General features: G+C 51.2%; 1 protein-coding gene across 1 annotated transcript in view; it reads right to left on the bottom strand.

Moving 5' to 3' along the window:
- The window catches only part of SCAP (SREBF chaperone), a 118,966-nt gene that overhangs the window by 34,159 nt on the left and 66,584 nt on the right, over positions 1-18,223 (bottom strand). Inside the window, 4 exon segments of the mRNA XM_075062137.1 lie at positions 469-567; positions 8,214-8,308; positions 9,253-9,365; positions 17,524-17,650. Of these exon segments, the coding sequence (XP_074918238.1) occupies positions 469-567; positions 8,214-8,308; positions 9,253-9,365; positions 17,524-17,650 (434 nt within the window).

The raw sequence follows: 18,223 nt of genomic DNA, 5'->3' as shown, positions 1-18,223 counted from the left end.
CTTCTGCTGGCAGCCGTTTGTTCAGGTCAGCGAGCTGCCAACAGGAGAGCACATGGATTAGAGCAGCAGAGACTAGGTCCTTCCTCGAGAGAAACTAACACACAATTAGCTGCACACACATCCAAGCCCAGGCACCGGCTGTTCTCACACACGGCTGTGTGGTCCATAGGTGCATGCCTACATCCGAGCGCAGAGTCTCACAGATACACTCATGACCATGCCTGTCCTCGGTCTCTCTATACCCATGTGATTGGGGCTGCTCACTTTCATGCCCAGCTGCCCTTGCTCCTGTTCCCCTGCCCTCCCCATTCACCCCCACACCCAGACGCCTGGCACACACTCCTGTCCATCCAAACCAGCCTGCTCACACTCAGTCATGCAATGAAACGCACAGGTGTAAGCTGTCCTGCATGGCACAGCCACAGAAAGGTCAAGCACGAAAACCTGCCTCCCCTGCCCATCCCCTACCTCCATCCGGCGAATGTCAATGGACAGCACGGTGGTGAAGAAAAACATCTGTAGGAAGAAGTCGGACACCAGGCCAACCACAGCAAAGAGGCAAAACTCCTGTAGGACACAACACATCCAAGGGTCAGCAAAGGGCTCTCTGAGCTCACGGCAAGTCGTCTAACCCCAGAATAAGCACCGCATCAAAGGCCTGTCTATGGCACAGCCATGAGTGTACACTACTGGCAATCCCTGTAATCAGTACTCTGGTTACCTTTGTGTGTGTGTGTGATGTTCGTTCTGACGGAAGATGCCTAGCTGACAACTCTGGTGACTGTTTAGTCACAGGACGGTCCAAACATTCTTTGCACTGCTCATCCAAAAGTCTCAAAATACTTTGGGGAAACTGAGGCAGAATTAGTTGCCTCCACAGAGCAAGGCAATGGCACAGCTGGGACCTAAACTCATGACCCCCGATTCCCAATCATCTGAGTTAACCACTAGATCACACCGCTCCCAATCAGCAGCAGTGCCAGCTTTCTTGGCACCGCTCCATCAATCAGCCTCATGCCTGACCTGAAGGGACCTCCTTCAGCAGTGATACTGAGACCTCAGTACTTTAGGAGCCAAATTAGCAACCAACATTACCCAGAAGAGCCACCAGAGTGTGACTCCATTGTTTCATTTATTCTAGTGCTCTGTATTCAGTCACATCGCATTTTAATATCATGTGTTGCAAAGAGCTGCAGGAGACATTAAAGAGCTGCTTGCAGCTCCCAAGCCTCGATCTGCAGATCGCTGTCCTACAGGGATGCAGGGAGTTCAGTCTCTGAGGCTAGTCAATTACTGCTACACCCAGGCCAGTTTATGCCAGCTGTGCTGGTGGTTTTGTGACGTGACCTGGCCTTAGACCCCCAACATTCATTTCACACTGTCCACCAAGCAGACAATTTGCAGTCCCCACGGAAGTGGATGGATTCCATGAACTAACAGCTCTTTTCAGTTTCTAACCACTATGACCCTGAGATAGTGATGAAGCTGGTTTCTCAGACCCCATGCAATGCTCAGCTCTCACCAGCAGGTGTCACTGCAGGAACAAGGATTACACAAAAATGCCAACCCCTCTGGGAAATTAACTGAGCCCTAAACCACAACAAAAACAAATGTAACTACAGTCACCCCAAACCCAGCACCAAGTGTCCTGCAAAGGGCTCCAAGCCAAGCTTCTCCCTAGGGGAAGGCATTTTAGAGGGTGACTCTTCTACCATCTGAGGATCAGATTCCTGTCAGTGTTTTCTACCACTGACAAGGGCCAAGGGATGAGGCGAGAGCATGAGTTATAGATAAAAGCCCCTGGAGATACAGCAGATTCAGGAAATCCCTTGTAGGTCCTGCTGGCTGGAGCCCCTGGGAACTGTAGTCTCATACCTTGTGAGGCCAGCTAGGCTGTAGCCACTCAAATGGGGATCACCACAGAATATCAGGGCTGGAAGGGACCTCAGGAGATCATCTAGTCCAACCCCCTGCTCAAAGCAGGACCAATTCCCAGACAGATTTTTGCCCCAGACCCCTAAGTGGCCCCCTCAAGGATTGAACTCACAACCCTGGGTTTAGTAGGGCTAATGCTCAAACCACTGAACTATCCCTCCCTCATCAAAAGCCACTTGTTTTGGGTTCTCGGCCTGCTTGGCCCGCCTCCCTGCCTCACATGCAGTGCTGATCGCAGTCCAGGCACACGGGGAAGGAAAGCGCCTGGCGGTAACAGGGAGAGACCTGCTCCTCCAGGGCTTCCAATCTAACCGAGAGGCTTCCCCAGCCTGCCAGGGCTGTTCTCAAACCCAAGCAACATAACTGCTTGGAGCCGCAGGTGGAATTGGCAATTTACAAGCCTAGCAGGCCAGGAGGGGAGATAATTCATCACTGGATCAGCCCCTCTGACAAGGCCACAAGGAAAGGCAGCTCCTGGCTAGATATTTCCTCCTGCTCCTTCCCCAGCAGCTGGGCTAATCTTGGGAGGGTCAGGACACAGGAGCACAAGGCCAAAACTGCCCTCTAGACATAGGTCCAGAGGGGAACAGAAGCCCACTGGACTTCATCTCTGCCCCCTACAACCAGGGACTCCACAAAGGTTGGGCCAGCCCTGCACTGTACAGAATTCTGCATGGTGCTTGGGAGCCAAGACACACCTGATCGCAGGAATGATGGTAGTGAAAGGTTACGAACCAGGCAGACCCTGATCCTGTTCATCTGCAGCAAAGCTCTCATGGATTCCAGTGAGAGCAGGACTGGGCCTTCAGTCTGTGACCATAAGATCTTTCACATGAGCAAGGTAGGCAGGGCAATGGCATGAGCAGGAGGATGGGGCTACTTATAAGAATAGCCATACTGGGTCAGACCAATGGTCCATCTAGCCCAGTGTCCTGTCTACCGACAGTGGCCAATGTCAGGTGCCCTAGAGGGAGTGAACCTAACAGGCAATGATCAAGTGATCTCTCTCCTGACAATCCATCCCCACCCTCCGACAAAACAGAGGCTAGGGACAGCCATTCCCTTACCATCCTGGCTAATGCCATTAATGGACTTAACTCCAGAAATTATCCAGTTCTCTTTTCAACCCTGTTATAGTCCTAGACTTCACAACCTCCTCAGGCAAGGAGGTTCACAAGTGACCCTGTGCGCTGCAATGAAGAACTTCCTTTTATTTGTTTAAAACATGACTGCCCAATTAATTCAATTTGGTGGCCCTAAATTCAGTATTATGGGAATAAGCAAATAACTTTTCCTTATCCACTTTCTCCCATCACCATAATTTATATACCTCTACATATTCCTTAGTATCCCTCTTTTCAAGCTGAAAAGTCCTAGCCCTTTAATCTCTTCTCATATGGGATCCCTCTCCAAACCCCTAATCATTTTGTTGCCCTTCTCTGAACCTTTCTAAGCCAGTATATCTTTTTTGAGGTGAGGAGACCACCATCTGTACAGTAATTTGGAGAATTGGGCATATCAAGATTCATATAAGGGCAATAAAATATATTTCTTTGTCAGGAGCGGCCAGACGTTTCGCTCGCCCAAGCAGTGGGGGCATGCTGCGGGGAAGCGCTCTGCCGGTCGCCGGTCACCGCGGCTTTGTGGACCTCCGCTCAGGCGTGCCTGCGGAGGGTCCGCTGGTCTCGCAGCTCCACCGAAGCCGCGGGACCAGTGGACCCTCCGCAGACACGCTGCCGAAGGCTGGCTGTCTGCCACCCTCCCGGCGACTGGCAGAGCGCCCCCTATGGCATGCCGGGGCCTGGAGCCGCTCCTGTTCTCAAGTCTTACTCTCTATCCCCTTTTTAATGATTCCTAACAGCCTGTTTGCTTTTTTGACCGCCTCTGCACACTGCATGTACATCTTCAGAGAACTGTTCACAATAACGCCAAGATCTTTTTCCTGACTCGTTGTAGCTAAATTAGCCCCCATCATATTGTATGTATAGTTGGGGTTATTTTTTCCAGTGTGCTTTACTTTACATTTATCCACATTAAATTTCATTTGCCATTTTGTTGCCCAGTCACTTAGTTTTGTGAGATCTTTTTGAAGTTCTTCACAGTCTGCTTTGGTCCTAACTCTCTTGAGCAGTTTAGTATCAACATTTACTTTACCCCCCAAAGCACCAAGGTGCATGCAATGTCTCAGGACCTGGGGTTTCTCCACAAGGCATTCATTGGGCCACCAGCCCTGGAGAATGGGGCGTCCTGCACGTCAGCAATCCCTGGGAAAAGTGTACCTTATACCAGAGTGCTACTGGCAAAATGGCTCCCATCAAATCAAACTCTGCTTTTGGCATGGGGAGAGCAGCAGCTGAGGGGGCAAATTCTCCTCCCCCACCTCGGATGGGCTGCCTGGGCATGACTGAGAGGAGGCAGCAGCCTGTCCAAATGCTTGGAGCTGATCCCAGGCCTTGGGCAGAGGGAATTCCTCTTCCCTCTGCTGCTCCTCTCTGAACCATGTGGTGCCTAGATGACTTCAGCACTGCACTGCTCCCTTTGGCAACCATGAGCAAAGGTCCCTGCCAGATTTATGCAGCCCAGCTCCCTATCGCCAGGGCTCCTTGGACTCTGTGACGCAAGGGCAGCATATTATCCCCACTGTGTCCTTGGCTCCCAGAGACAAAGATAAGGGAGACACACACACCAGACTCCCGCAGAGCAGAAGCCACTCTTAAACATACAGCATCGCTATGGGGCTCTGCCTAGGGGAGCCACAGCAAACAAATCTACACCCAAGAAAGACAAATCCACGTACAAAGCACAGAATGGGTGTGACCACATACTTGGTGCCCCAACCTGGCACAAGCAAAAACTAGCCCAACCTGGCTAGCGCAGTTCTTCATGCGAGTAGTCAAAAAAGAGTGAGTTCAGAAGACCTGGCAAATGTCAAACATCATTGCTCTACTGAAACCGGGGAAAGAGCCACATAATGTTGCAAGCTACCAACTGATATTCCTGTTGGTCTGTGCCTTTCAAGGTGCTGGGGCGTCTCGTTTTCCTGTCCATCTCCCCAGAAGTGGAGTCAATACTCAGCATCAAGCAAGCAGGCCTTTCAGAGAGGTCGAAGCTCTTCTCATCAAGTGCTAGCTTTGACAACATCAATCAAAGACAGTTTTCAGAAGAACCTGAAGACAGGAGTCAATATTTCTGGATGTGACAGCAGCATATATTATATCATTTGACACACAGGGCTCTTAGTGAATTTGTTGAGAGCTCTCCCAGCATGGATAATCAATGCCATTGACCTCCCCCTCCACAACAAACATTTCCGAGTACACATGGGAGACGGTGTTAGCACGTGAAAAAGACAAACCAATGGTCTACCCCAAGGCTCTGTGCTGGCACTGACACTTTTCAGTCTGTACACAAATGACCTCCTTCTTGCCCAGTTCCTATAGTTCTCATATGCACATGACATTTGCCCAGGTGTCCAAGCATGGTCATTCCCAGTACTCGAAAGCACTGACTTGACTAAGATGGCTGGATACTGTAATCAGGGCATTTACAACCATTTGTGACCAGGACAGTTAAAAGTGTGTTCAATCTTCACAACATCAGAGCACTCAAGAACTGAATATCTTTCTCAATGGGCATGACTTGAACTATGAATGTCACCCACTTTACCTGGAGTAAACCTGCATAGGTCTCTCATGTTTCAACCACATCAGAAAAACTACAACTACAGTGAGGGTACATAACAATCTTTTAAGCAAACTGGCTGGGACTTTATGGAGAGCAAATGCTCAAACTCTGCGCTCATCTGGTCTAGCCCTCTGTTACTCTGCAGCAGAATACTGTGCTCCGGTCTGGCTCCATCTATCTGTCAAGTTAGTAGACACATAACACTCAATCATGTGCATTGTCACTGGGACGATTCGACTCACACCAGCACCGTACTGCCTGTGCTAAGACACATCACTCCTCCACATGTCCGCTGGGAGGAAGACACAGCCAGACTGGTTGAGAAGATCCGAGCAAACCTGAGCCTACCACGACACACAGACCTCTTCAACCACCAAGAATGTGCCTGTTGTTGAGGAGCCTGTTGTGCACTCATATTTCTCTGCAACCGCAACATGGAGTGAAGAATCGTCTGTAGCTGATGTCAGAAACCAGTCTCATAACTGACCCCACCATGCGTGCACCCAGCTTTGCTTTGCCACACCCTTCCGATTTCAAATGGGCCAGGGTCAATGTGCAACCAGCCTTCACAGCTGAGGCCAATGAGAGAATCCCCCTGTGCAGCTGGGGCCAAAGACAGACAGTGCCACGCATCCCTGATAACTGCCCTCTGCCCAGACTGGATGGTGGTCAGAGGGCTCAGCATTTCACTGATGAGGCTGCTGCAAATTGGTTTGGCAAGCTCCACATCCAGTAATAACAAGAACACCAGAGAAACAAAGGCAGGATGAATGGAAATCCAGTTCTCCCTCTGGGTTCTGTTTCCATCACTTAATCATAGTCATGTGATGTTTTCATACCCTGATCATGACGGACCAGGTTCTGAGTACAGACATGTTGCCAGGCCTCACTGCTTATGCTGTGCTGCGATCTGGTCAGCTCTCTTTGAGAGAGCTGGGTAAAACTCAGTCTCCGCTTGCATGACAGGGGTGGAGCATGGCCAGGACCCTGCAAGACCTCCTCCCTCTTGAAAAAGGTGATATGGGGACTTAAATGACCGTGAATGCTCTACACCAGTGGTTCTCAAACTCAGTTCATCAGGCCCCCCTTTTTTGTGTCTGCAGTCATTTATGGCCCCTCCATCCCCACACAAGTACATCTACAACTACCCAGCTCTGACGGCAGAGCAGAGAGCAGCGGCTGCTGGCCGGGCACCCAGCTCTGACGGCAGAGCGGAGAGCAGCGGCTGCTGGCCGGGCACCCAGCTCTGACGGCAGAGCGGAGAGCAGCGGCTGCTGGCCGGGCACCCAGCTCTGACGGCAGAGCGGAGAGCAGCGGCTGCTGGCCGGGCACCCAGCTCTGATGGCAGAGCGGAGAGCAGCGGCTGCTGGCCGGGCACCCAGCTCTGACAGCGGAGCGGAGAGCAGTGGGTTCCAGCCAGGCACCCAGCTCTGATGGCAGAGTGGAGAGCAGCGACTGCTGGCCAGGCACCTAGTGCTGAAGGCAGCACCGTGCCAGCAGCAGCACAGAAGTGAGGGTGGCAATGTGAAAAGTGGTATTTGTCAATATCTCTCTTCTCAGCAGACTTAGTGCCCCACTGCCACCCTTACTTCCGTACTGCTGCCTCCCAGGGCTGCCAGCTGCCTCCTGGTGAGGGACTGAGGGCAGGGGAAGGAAAGCCCATGCCCAGGCTGCCTCCCAGTGAAAGACTGTGGAGGGGTAAAAGAGACTGAGCCTGGGTCGCCTCCTGTTGAGAGATTGGGTGTGGGGGGAGAGAGCCTGAGCCCAGGTGGCAGGATTCCTGCTGTCCCCTTTATCCCTTCCTCTTCTGCCCCAGCCCCAGCCACCCAGGGCTGACAGCCAGAGCTCTTAAATAAAAGAACAAAACCACATAGCTCGCACCGCCCTAGACATGTTCCGAGGCCTTCGACCTGCCCCATAGGTTGAGAACTGCTACTCCAGATCTTTGTTTTACATCTCATCTGAAAGATAGCTCCATCCACCAGTGCCGAGTCCCCACCATTGTACTGCGGCATAAGTCCAGTACTGATCTCAATATCCCAGGGAAGAGTCTGAATGCTTCATGCTGGTAATACAAGTCTGCCTACTAGGGGTTAGAACAAACAACTTGGGATCCACGTTTTATGCTTAGTGCTGTCACTACATTGTTGTGTGACATCAGGCATGTCGCATTGCCATTCCCTGCCTCAGTTTCCCCAACAGTTAAATGAGGATGATACACACCCCAAAGTGGCACTGTGAGATTTGATGTTTGTAAAGTGCTTTGAGAAGGCACTGGAGAAGGGCAAAACACTATAAATTCTCCTGTAGTTCCAACTGGAGACAGGACTTTTCACTTCCTGTCCTAAAGTGTGGTGTGGTGTGGTGCAGCTGTACACTGTAAAGCTGCTGTTGGGTTTTACCCCAGAGGTGGCTGCATTTCAATGGGGAGTGCAGTGATCCTTGTGTACAGAATGCATAAAGCCCCTTGAGATCCTCTGGGAGGTGCCAAGGCTGTTACTGAAAATCAGCTACTGGCACTGTGCTTGTAGCTGAGGTTACACACCTCTTCTCCACAAAATCCTTAACCGCTCATACTGACCAACCACACACACCTGGATGGCCGGGACAAGCGTGAAATAACCAATCAGGATGATCCCAAGCTCTGTGGCCATGTTCTTCATAATAGACCAGCTCTCATTGCTCAAGCCTAGAAAACAAAGCATGCTAGTGATCAGAACAGGGGACTGGTGCTCAGGACTCCTGAGTTCTAGTCCTGTCTCTGTGTGTGACCTTAGAAAAGGCTTTGTCCCTTAGCTTCCCTACCTGTAAAGGGGCGCTTACACTCTGAGATCCAGAGATTATTACTGGAGACAGGAAGTTTCTGAGGTTAGAAAAAATTAATTTCCTTTACTCAGCCACCCAGAGAGACCGACCCTTGTAGACTAGGGAGCTCTGGGCCACAGCCAATCCACCAAAATATGGGCGAGCTCCTCATTTTTGTCCACCCCTCTATAAAAGGAGCACAACACTTTGAATAACGTGCAAGGGATCATGCTAAATTCTTCACATGTTTTTTGGCTGATAACATGTTCAACTGCGAGCCATTCCAACTACTTGCCCGACAGCCAGCCTGAACATGCATGGAGCAGCCTGCCCTCGCTTTCCTATTTAATACAGAGCGCCAGTCAGCACCGACTGGTGGACTATCTCAGCATGCAATGCTCCACCTTGAGCTAAGCAGCCTGAGTGCATTGCCCAGGGGGCGTAGCACCATAGAAAAGACATGAACCTGTCATAGAACCCCATGGGGCTGCATGTGGCCTGTAGGCAGCTCTTTGGCCATTCATGCTCTGAGAAGACATGGCACGGCCATCCCCGTGCCAGTGATTCTTTCACAGCAGCTTACGTAGCATGTGTTCCAGGCTCCCAGTGACTAGGGCACCCCTTAATGGGCTTACAGGAACTCCTGGGCTTGACAAGCAACAAGCTGAAGTAGCCATTAGACCCAGAGGGCAGAACACACAACTCCCACATAACAGCATCTCGGTCCAGGGCTGCTTCACGCCCTCTCACAGGCTAAGAATTACAATCACTCCCCTTTGGGGCCAGAGCGAATGGGAATTTCCCGCTTTGCCAGTGCCAGACGGGTACCTTGTGCGATCCTCAGTTTCACTTCCAGGTCGACGGGCGTGGAGACGACTGATTTGGTAAGAACCAGCACATTCTCCAGGCCAATCACCACCACCAGGTACGGAAAAATCTCCCTAGGAAAACAAAGCCAAGTGTGAGAAACAAGGGAGCACCCAGGCGCCCTTCACCTAGTGCAGGGCAGGGTTGGTTCCGGGCTCTCATTCAATACCCCAGTGAGCTCTAGGACCGGACGAGAGGTTGTGCAGAGTCTGGTTCAGACAGAGGGTAACATTTCGGCAGTGCTGACTGCATTGCTACAGACTGACCATCATGTGCCATTCTAACATTAGATTTAAGCTTGCCAGGGCAGGGACAGCGCCCTTCTGGGTGTCTGTATGGCGCTAGCACAGGGTCAGAGCTTTGAGCACTACGGCAATACAGCGACCCATAAACAGCCAGTAAACGAAAATTAGCAAGTTGGGGAGAAGTCAGCCCCAGCTGCCAACACAAACCCCACTGACAAATCTCAGGCAAACCTTCCACTAATCAAATCAAACCACTACAGAGAGAGTAGGGGGATAGGGAGGAGGGCAGATGCCCATGGGAAGCTGTTACACAGGCTCAGCTCTGTACAATCGTAGACACTATGAGGATGGATCCACGAGAGGATGCCCCACGCCTGGAGTGAGCCTGTGCTGAGCCCGCGGGGGAAGCCTTGTCTGTGCAGGACAGCACGATGCAGAGGGAGGCCGACGGACGAGGAAAGCCTGGCCTATCATGGGGGAGGAGATCAAAGGAGGGGAGTGCCAGCTGGATGGGCACTGAAGGCCCAGCAGTGGGGTTTCCTAACACTGACCTTCCTGCCACTGAACGAAATCCCTTCAGCCTGTCTGATGTCACTCTGCGGTAATCAGCAAGTGCTGCTGAGCTCCTGTGGCTCTGGAGACTGAAGCCCTCTGATCACAGACTAGCTGGAGCCTGCACTGCACTGACTCGCTCTGCCCTGCCCCTGAGTCTCCCGGCTGCACTGGAGGGGTCATGTCATACTCGGGCCTCCCTCCTCAGCCTGTCAGCTAGCCCGCTGGGAGGACAGGTGTGCAGTGACATGGCCATCCAGAGCTCATCACTCCTTTCCCACAGTGAGTGCTGGCCTTTGGTCACCGGTCAGGCATGAAAGGCTCCATGGTCCATGAGCCCACTGGTCCCCCTTGCGGCCTTTCTGAAGGCCAGTAACATCATGAAACTCCAGTGCGCTGACCCAGCTCCAGCATGTTTAGTGAGGAAAGACATCAGCTTCTGGGAACATTTCTCTCTTCCCCTCCGCACTAGGGTACCTAAACAGCTACCACGGTGGGCTGGGAACTGGTGGGGCAGTGCAAGGAACCAATGAGACAATACTGATCACCATGAGCGTGAGTGTCGCTGCACAGCAGCAAGGAGTAGCATCCCGGCAGAGGAGAGTTTTGAGGCCGGGCTTGAGGGAGGACAATGAGTTCGATTTTTCCAAAACAACAAGACTTTCCCTGGCCCCTGCTGGGGCTCCCGTCACCCCTCCCTCCTACCACCACTATTCTCTGGGCTGCTCACAGCAGCCAGGCTGGCTCTGTTCCGGGGAAGCAAACAGCTGCTCCAAGCATAGCGCCAGTACCCAGGATTTGCTGAGCATGGCAGGTTCCAGCTACCTCTCCGCCACCACCAGCCAGACTCATTCACAGACATCAATGTCTCTCGTGGGGGCTCAGAGGCGACTGCTGCACTGCGAGCACTGGGCTTGTGTGGCACGGAAAGGGTGGGCAGGATGGGGAACCAAGATGGAAACTCTTCTCCGTGGCGAAGCAGCAGCAGGCAGGATGGCTAAGCGATGGGGCTAGAGGCAAAGCAATCCTGGTGGCTGCCTTTGCTGCTGCCTGTGTTGAGCCCTAAGGACCAAGCGCTGCCCTAGGTTACCCACAAGCAGCTGTCACTGGCTTCAGCAGGAGCTGCACACGTGTAACTGAGGGCAGAACAGCTCCTTCTGTCGTCCTCCTCCCCTCTGCAAGGTCAAATGCTGCGTTTAGGGAACCGACAAGTCTGGCACAGACGGCAGCTCTGCTATCTCACTCAAACTGATCCATTAAACAAACACAGCAAGAGGAAGCTGCACCGGCTCCTTTTCCAAACAAAAGCAAAGCCACAACCCTCTCCCAAGGCTGCCTGGCGGCACTGGCTGCTCTCGCCCACGCTGACAGCGAATGGGAGTGGGCGAGTGAGATAAGTGTGGCGACTGAGCTCCCAGGTAGCAGTGGCATGATCCAAAGGGCCCCAGCCCACTGGCCAATGAGTTGTGCCAGGAGAGGGGGACACTGCACTCACATCAGATCAGTTGAGCAAGCCGCAGGGGCATGCCCATAGCATGAAGGTCACGGAACAGGAATCACACAGGCACTGGCTAATGCCCTCTCAATGGTTGCATAAGAAAGTGATGCAAGTATTAAAGAGGGGGAGGGATAGCTCAGTGGTTTGAGCATTGGCCTGCTAAACCCAGAGTTGTGAGTTCAATCCTTTAGGGAGCCACTTACCGATCTGGGGCAAAATCAGCACTTGGTCCTGCTAGTAAAGGCAGGGGGTTGGACTCAGTGACCTTTTGGGGTCCCTTCCAGCTCTATGAGATAGATAGGGAGGGAGAAGGGTACAGGGTCTCCATAACCCTCTATCTATCATGACATAGCTACCCAGTGTGGGGGGAGGGGGTTGTATAACATAGTTCCTCTAGTGCATTCTCCCCTCCCTCTTTGTCCACATCCCCAACGCAATACCACAGCCCCCAATGCAAGCTGCACCTCCACTCTGCAGCCAGGCTCCCTGGATTCTGTGGCACCTCCCAGACTGGAAATTGGGGGGCAGCTCCATTGGAGAGTGCAGGTTTTATTGCATTCATTAGGAAAGCAGAGGAGGCACTCAACTCCTGCATTATTGAGCTCCCCAGTGAACCCCATTTACTCTATGCTGGTTCCACTTTTGCCATTTCTCAACGTGCTGCCGAGTTTTGCATCAACATCACATAACTCCATCACAGAAGCTGCCAAGGGGAAGCAGAAGGTTGTAGCAGTTGAGTAGGGATAGCTGGGACTTTGCCCACCTGGAAAGCCCTGGGAAGCAGTGTAGGACTGTGGGAGAAGCACATGAGCTGAGTGTTTCTGCTAAAAGGATCAGCAGTTAAACAGCAAACACTGGCAATTTTAACAGTTACTATCTGTGATGTTGTGAGTGTAATATAATATCTCATTGAAAGGTGACAGGGCCAGAAAGAGTTAATTAACTCACCCCACCGACTGACCTGACCCGTGGGTGAACTTCAGAGACTGACTAGGAAGATAGGCTAAGTCTGTATTGTTAGAGATAGAAGAGAGATGTTTGCTCAGGGCTTGTAATATAAGCAAATAAGTCTGGTCTATTGTTATAGTTTTAATTCAAAGATCAAAAAAGGAATATTAACATTTATGATGATACTTGAGTGAAATATTATTATTGTCTATGTGTCTCTTTGAAGGTTATGGTAACCTGTATCTGAACTGTTTAATGGATAAATTACCCTGTGCTAATTGCCAGGATGTTTGGAAGGAGAATTAAGCCTATTGTTTTCTCAGGCCAAAAGGCTGCTGGAAATGTATAAGAACCCTGGGATATAATCCTGCTTGATCTCAGATCTGCTTTGGGTTTCAAGAAGGGGAAACCTTATGCCATAAGGATTGAGATCCCCAGTCAGTGACTGGAGTCACCATGAATATGGATATTGAACTAATACCTCTGGACGATTTCTAAAAGGACTTTTGGCAACTGCAAGCTCACCTCTACTATGTATCTGAACCTCAAGAATTGAATTCAAGTCTGTATGTATATTGATCTTATAACCAACACTCACTCTTTTCTTTTTTAATAAATTTTAGCTTAGTTAATAAGACTTGGCTCTAAGCGTGTATTTTGGGTAAGATGTAAATTATAATTGGACCTGAGTATGTGGCTGATCCTTTGGGATTGGAAGAACCTTTTCTTTTATATGATGAAGTAAGATTTTCAGGAATCATCATCATATCTGACAAGTGTGTGTGGACGGAGGCCTGAGACTCGGTACTTTAAGGGAACTGCATTGTTTGGACTTCTGAGTAACCAGCGAGGTACTGCAGAAGCTGTTTCGTGCTGGCTTGGTAAATCCACCAGCATTTGGGGTTTGTCTGCCCTGTTTTGTTTGCAGTTCACCCTCACTGAGTGACCTCAGCTGGATCCCACGGGCAGTACCGTCACACCATCTTCAGCACGTCAGAGTCAACAACAAACTGAAATGAACTGGGCACTTCGCAGCTCTGAGCCTTGTTCCAGGTTGCCTGCAGATTTCCCTGCCTCAGTAAAATTCCGGTCACACTTTTCTACTTATCTTCACACCATAAAGGCTAGAACTATCTTTTGTTTAACTAAAGCTCCGATTCTAGAGGAGACACTGTGGCTGGAAGTCGATTCTATGGCAAATTCCATGTCTGAAGAATCACAAACTACAAGCAGCCTCGCAGATAACGGAGAGGGAAAAGGGCTGGAAAAGAGCTGTGCTATCACTTTCTCTCTCAATGTTTGCAACGTGACCAGGGGAAAAGTTAATCTGAATTGTCACAGATCCCTAAAACATCCCCTCAAGCCCGCTTTATCGCCTCCTCTGGATGCACTGGGTGGCTAGAGATGGCTGTCTCTTTAGAAGTCTGAAGTCACACTACCTCGGGTTGTGGTCTTGACAGATCTCACAAGCTAAGCTGGGCCAGTACTGGGACAGATTCCCAGAAGGACCTACTGGAAATGCTGTTGGGGATTCAGTCGGAGGCGCTCGTTTCTCAGACTCAGGACTAGACAGTTACCCCAGCATGTTGTTACAGATGTGGTTTTCAGATAAGTCCCAGACTCTAGCCATTCATGGTTTGTCTTAAAGATCTCAAAGCATTTTCTTCCCCAACAAAGGTGTTAGCCCTGGTATCCTGGCCTAATTCAAACTCAAGAAATTATATTTTGCCTGCCTACAGTCCCTTTGTAGTTGGAGATAGTACTCTCTTCACTGCCTGGCCAAAGTTGCCATGTAGGAACTGCATTTCACTGGTGAAACAAATACACATACCCAGAGATCACTTCTGGGCAACTTCCTGTCGAAAGAGGTCACCTCAGGAATCCTCCAGTCCAGCAAGTACAGCTCGGCTCATCTTTATTAAAAGACCCTGCCATTAACCAACCAAACTCTGTCAGTTTCCTGAGTGGTCATTTAAGACCCAGGGCTGTGTGTGAGAAAAGCACTATGGGATGGAAAGTGCTGGGGGGAGAGAGAGAGTGACAGACGACAGACTTCTGCTGTCCGCCAGCTCTGCACAGAATGTAACTAGCGAATGTCTGTAGTGTGGATTCTATGCTAAACTTTCAAGGTCATTTGTAGGTAGTGGAGATGAGAGAGACAAAACTCAAACTCTCTCGTCAGCCATGTCCTTGTTAGCCAGCAGCACCCACGGCTTCAGAAGGTACAAACTGATCACCAAGCTGCAGGCTCGGAGATGAAACAGATCACTGATCTATAGAGCCGTCAGGACATTTAATACTGTTCATGAGTAAAAATTTCAAATCCAAGGATACACCAACTTCTCTTGAAACAAGGGCTGGGCATGGGCTGCACAAACACAAGCTGTTTGCCTCCTACAACCAAACCATACAGATACAAGTTCCACAGTCCCCATCCCTGCTGAGACACTGCAAAGGATACCGCTGTTACTGTCTGTCACAACGAGGCAATCACCGAGAAAGGGACTGAAACAGAAACAGGGCTGAGAAGGGGGTATGTGGGGGGAGTGCCATGCTTATGCAGCTATCGAGGTATTTATCCTGAGCTCAGCACAACTGATGTCAGAAGGTGCTGTATTAGGGCCTGCTCCATCACCCAAAGTCGTCAGTGGAAACACTCCCATTGCTTACTGGTTTATGGAAACATTCACGGAGAAGCCCAGTGATTAGAGCAAGGGGGCTCCGACTCTCCTCCTGGCTTTGCCAGTGACTCTTTCGGATCCCTGGGGCATGTCAGTTCGCTCTGTGTGCTTTTGTTTTCTGACCTGTAAAGCAGGGATTATGCTTCTCTCCTATAATTATTCTAGCTCATTAATATTTGCACAATGTGCCTTGAGATCCTCAGATGGAAGCTGCCCTAGCAGGGCAAAGAGTGCTGATAATCTATGGCTAGTATATAGAATCCATCAATGGCTATTAGCCAGGGTGGGCAGGGATGCTGTCCCTAGCCTCTGTTTGCCAGAAGCTTGGAATGGGCGACAGGGGATGGATCACTTGAGGATTAACTGCTCTGCTCATTCCCTCTCAGGCACCTGACATTGGCCACTGTCGGCAAACAGGATACTAGGCTAGATGGACCTTTGGTCTGACCCAGTGTGGCCGTTCTTATGTCCTTATGTAATCCTAGGATCTACACACTGCCCTCCAAACGCATGCTTCATGGTGGTACTGTACAAAACCAAAGCACTAGAGACCTGAAATAGGTAAAGGCTCTACTAAAACTCTCCCCTCTAGTAACCCTCCTGCAGAAACTGGACAAGTGAAAGCTTGACCAAACAAACAGGGCTGACATGGCATCCTGAAGCTGGCTAAACATAAGCTCCGGCACACTGCCAGAGGGTGCAGGTTCCACCGAGGACACCTCGCCACCAGGCCTGGAAAGCTACCCCTCACGATCAGCAGGAACAGAACCCCAGCAGATGGTAAGGGTCCAAAGGGACACAGGGAGAGAGGTGATCTCTCAGGTAGCTGGCTCTCAACCCACCCCGGCCTATCAGCACCGCTTCCATCTCATCCAGACCACGCCAGCTGGCTCCCATCACATCCCCACCTCTGACAGGTGCTGGGAGAGGAGAAACCAGAGCATCAGCACTTGATGAAAGGAAGAGAGATCCTACTGCCTTTCAAATACTGAAGGGTGCCTCACTATCTCCCCTTGCAGCCCTATGCACATGGGAGACAAGAAGGATCCCTGGGAGACCCCCTCCCTGTGGAAGCCCTTGCAGAGACAGGAGTCTATGTTCATAACGTCCATCTAGCATCCGTCCAAGGAGGAGTTAACCTGCAGAAGGACCTCACTCACCACTCCCACAAGAGGCCAATAAAAACCATCCTGCGCTCAGAGATATTGGGGGCTGCCATCAGACCTAACAAAATGGGTTACGTGTCCCCTGCAGGAGGACCCCATCCTCTGTCCCTCACAGTCAGGTCTCTGTGGTAAGCCTACCTTTGAAACCAGACTGTGGGGGTCAGGAGTAGGCAGGGAGTCAAGAGGTGCTGGCAGCTGCTTCAGCATGAAGAGAGGGTTCGAGAATGGACCACAACGTACCAGGCTGTTGTTATCACAAGCGAAGCAGAAGAAATGAGTTCTGAGTGCAGTGAGGCCCATGAGCCTTCTTAGCTCTTGTGGGAGGAAGTTCCTCAGGCTAGAGCTGACTCCTGAGACTCCCTTTGGAGGGAGAGGCAACCTCTCAAGTGGGCTTCAACAGAGATCTTGACCTGGGTGCTGTGTTCAGTGGGAAGCCTACGGAGAGTGAGCATCAGAGTGATACGCTCACAGGGTCCTGTGTTACTTAGCAGGAAGGCTGCTGAGCTTTGTGCCTGGTGGAGCCTTTCCAGAGCATGCAGCTTCCCACCTTGGTACAGCCAAGTGCAGTAACTCAACACCTGGATCGTGACACACATGGACACCCCCTCCCAAGGGAAGAGTCAATAATCCCCACCAGTAACAGCCCCAAAGCCTCCCTGCTAGTCCCCATCAGCCACAAGTGCCAGGTTCCTCCAATCTCACTGGGCAAAATGCAGAGAACCTCAGCCAGAGAAGGCAAAGACACACAACCTCCTGTCTTGGGCATCGGTCTGATTCAGAACAGGCTTCCTCCCACTGGCATGCCAACCATGGTGACTGGAGCAGAAAGGGGCTGACTAGGTGCCAAGCTGCTGATGTTTAGGGAGAAAAGATGGACACAATATTTCACTAATATGTCAGCAGCGAGGTGTGACAGATGTGCAGCAAAATGTCCCCACGAGGCCAGGAGCTGTCCGGTCCATCTGTATCCTGGGAAAGCAGGGCCAAGCAATGTGGAAAGTGATCGGGCAACGAAAGTGGGCATGGTTAGAAAATCCTCGATCCTGGACACAAAGGGCTAAGTAGCTGGCATCAGACAGGTTAGCACCCACCCTCCCTTTGTCCCTTCTTTCATCAGGAGATTCTTATTGCTGGATACCTACCCTCCATTGAGAGTAGGTGTCAGGCCAAACAGCGTGCACAGACCCACCGACATGAGCAGAGAACTGAGCACCGTCACAACCGCTGCCAGGGCCAAGCCCCATTTTGACTTCACCATGTCAATCTTCCCTGCAAGAGAACACGAGGCCCACATCACTGGGGGAAAGCCAGTGCCAACTTCCGCATCATGGGGAGCGGATCCGCGTGCTCATTCACTTCAACAGGCAGCACGCTAGCCAGGGATGGTAGCGGTGGGTTCAAGGCCTCAGATGCCTGGCTAGTGCTGACATAGCAACACAGTACTAGAGAGGCACGCTGCAGCCAGAGGAGAGCAATGCAGGGGTGTGCCACAGACTCTCATTCCAGCTACAAGACGGCCCAGAGATGTGTGAAAGGAGCACACGTAAGCTCCCATCAGTGGCAGGTCCTGACGGCACAACCGCAGATATATGCGGGATCTCTCTGGCCGTGGGCTGGTCCCCCAGGAGAAGCGGGGCATGTGCCATCACATGGGGCATTTAGAACTGAACAGGTCAGAGCCCTGTAGGATACGCCACAGGGAACAACCCTGCACTGGCTTAGGAAATGGAATAGCTGAAACCTAATAGGGCCTCTTCCCCTCCACATCCTAGTTCTATGTCCCAGTGGGATTTCAGCTTCACCTGGCTGCAGGAGTGACAGGAGACTGCAGCACTGAAGACT

The sequence above is a fragment of the Chelonoidis abingdonii genome, chromosome 2 (assembly GCF_003597395.2).
Source record: "Chelonoidis abingdonii isolate Lonesome George chromosome 2, CheloAbing_2.0, whole genome shotgun sequence".
Taxonomy (NCBI): domain Eukaryota; kingdom Metazoa; phylum Chordata; order Testudines; family Testudinidae; genus Chelonoidis; species Chelonoidis abingdonii.
Note: the sequence above shows the minus strand (reverse complement) of the source record. Positions and strands in the feature narration are given on the sequence as shown.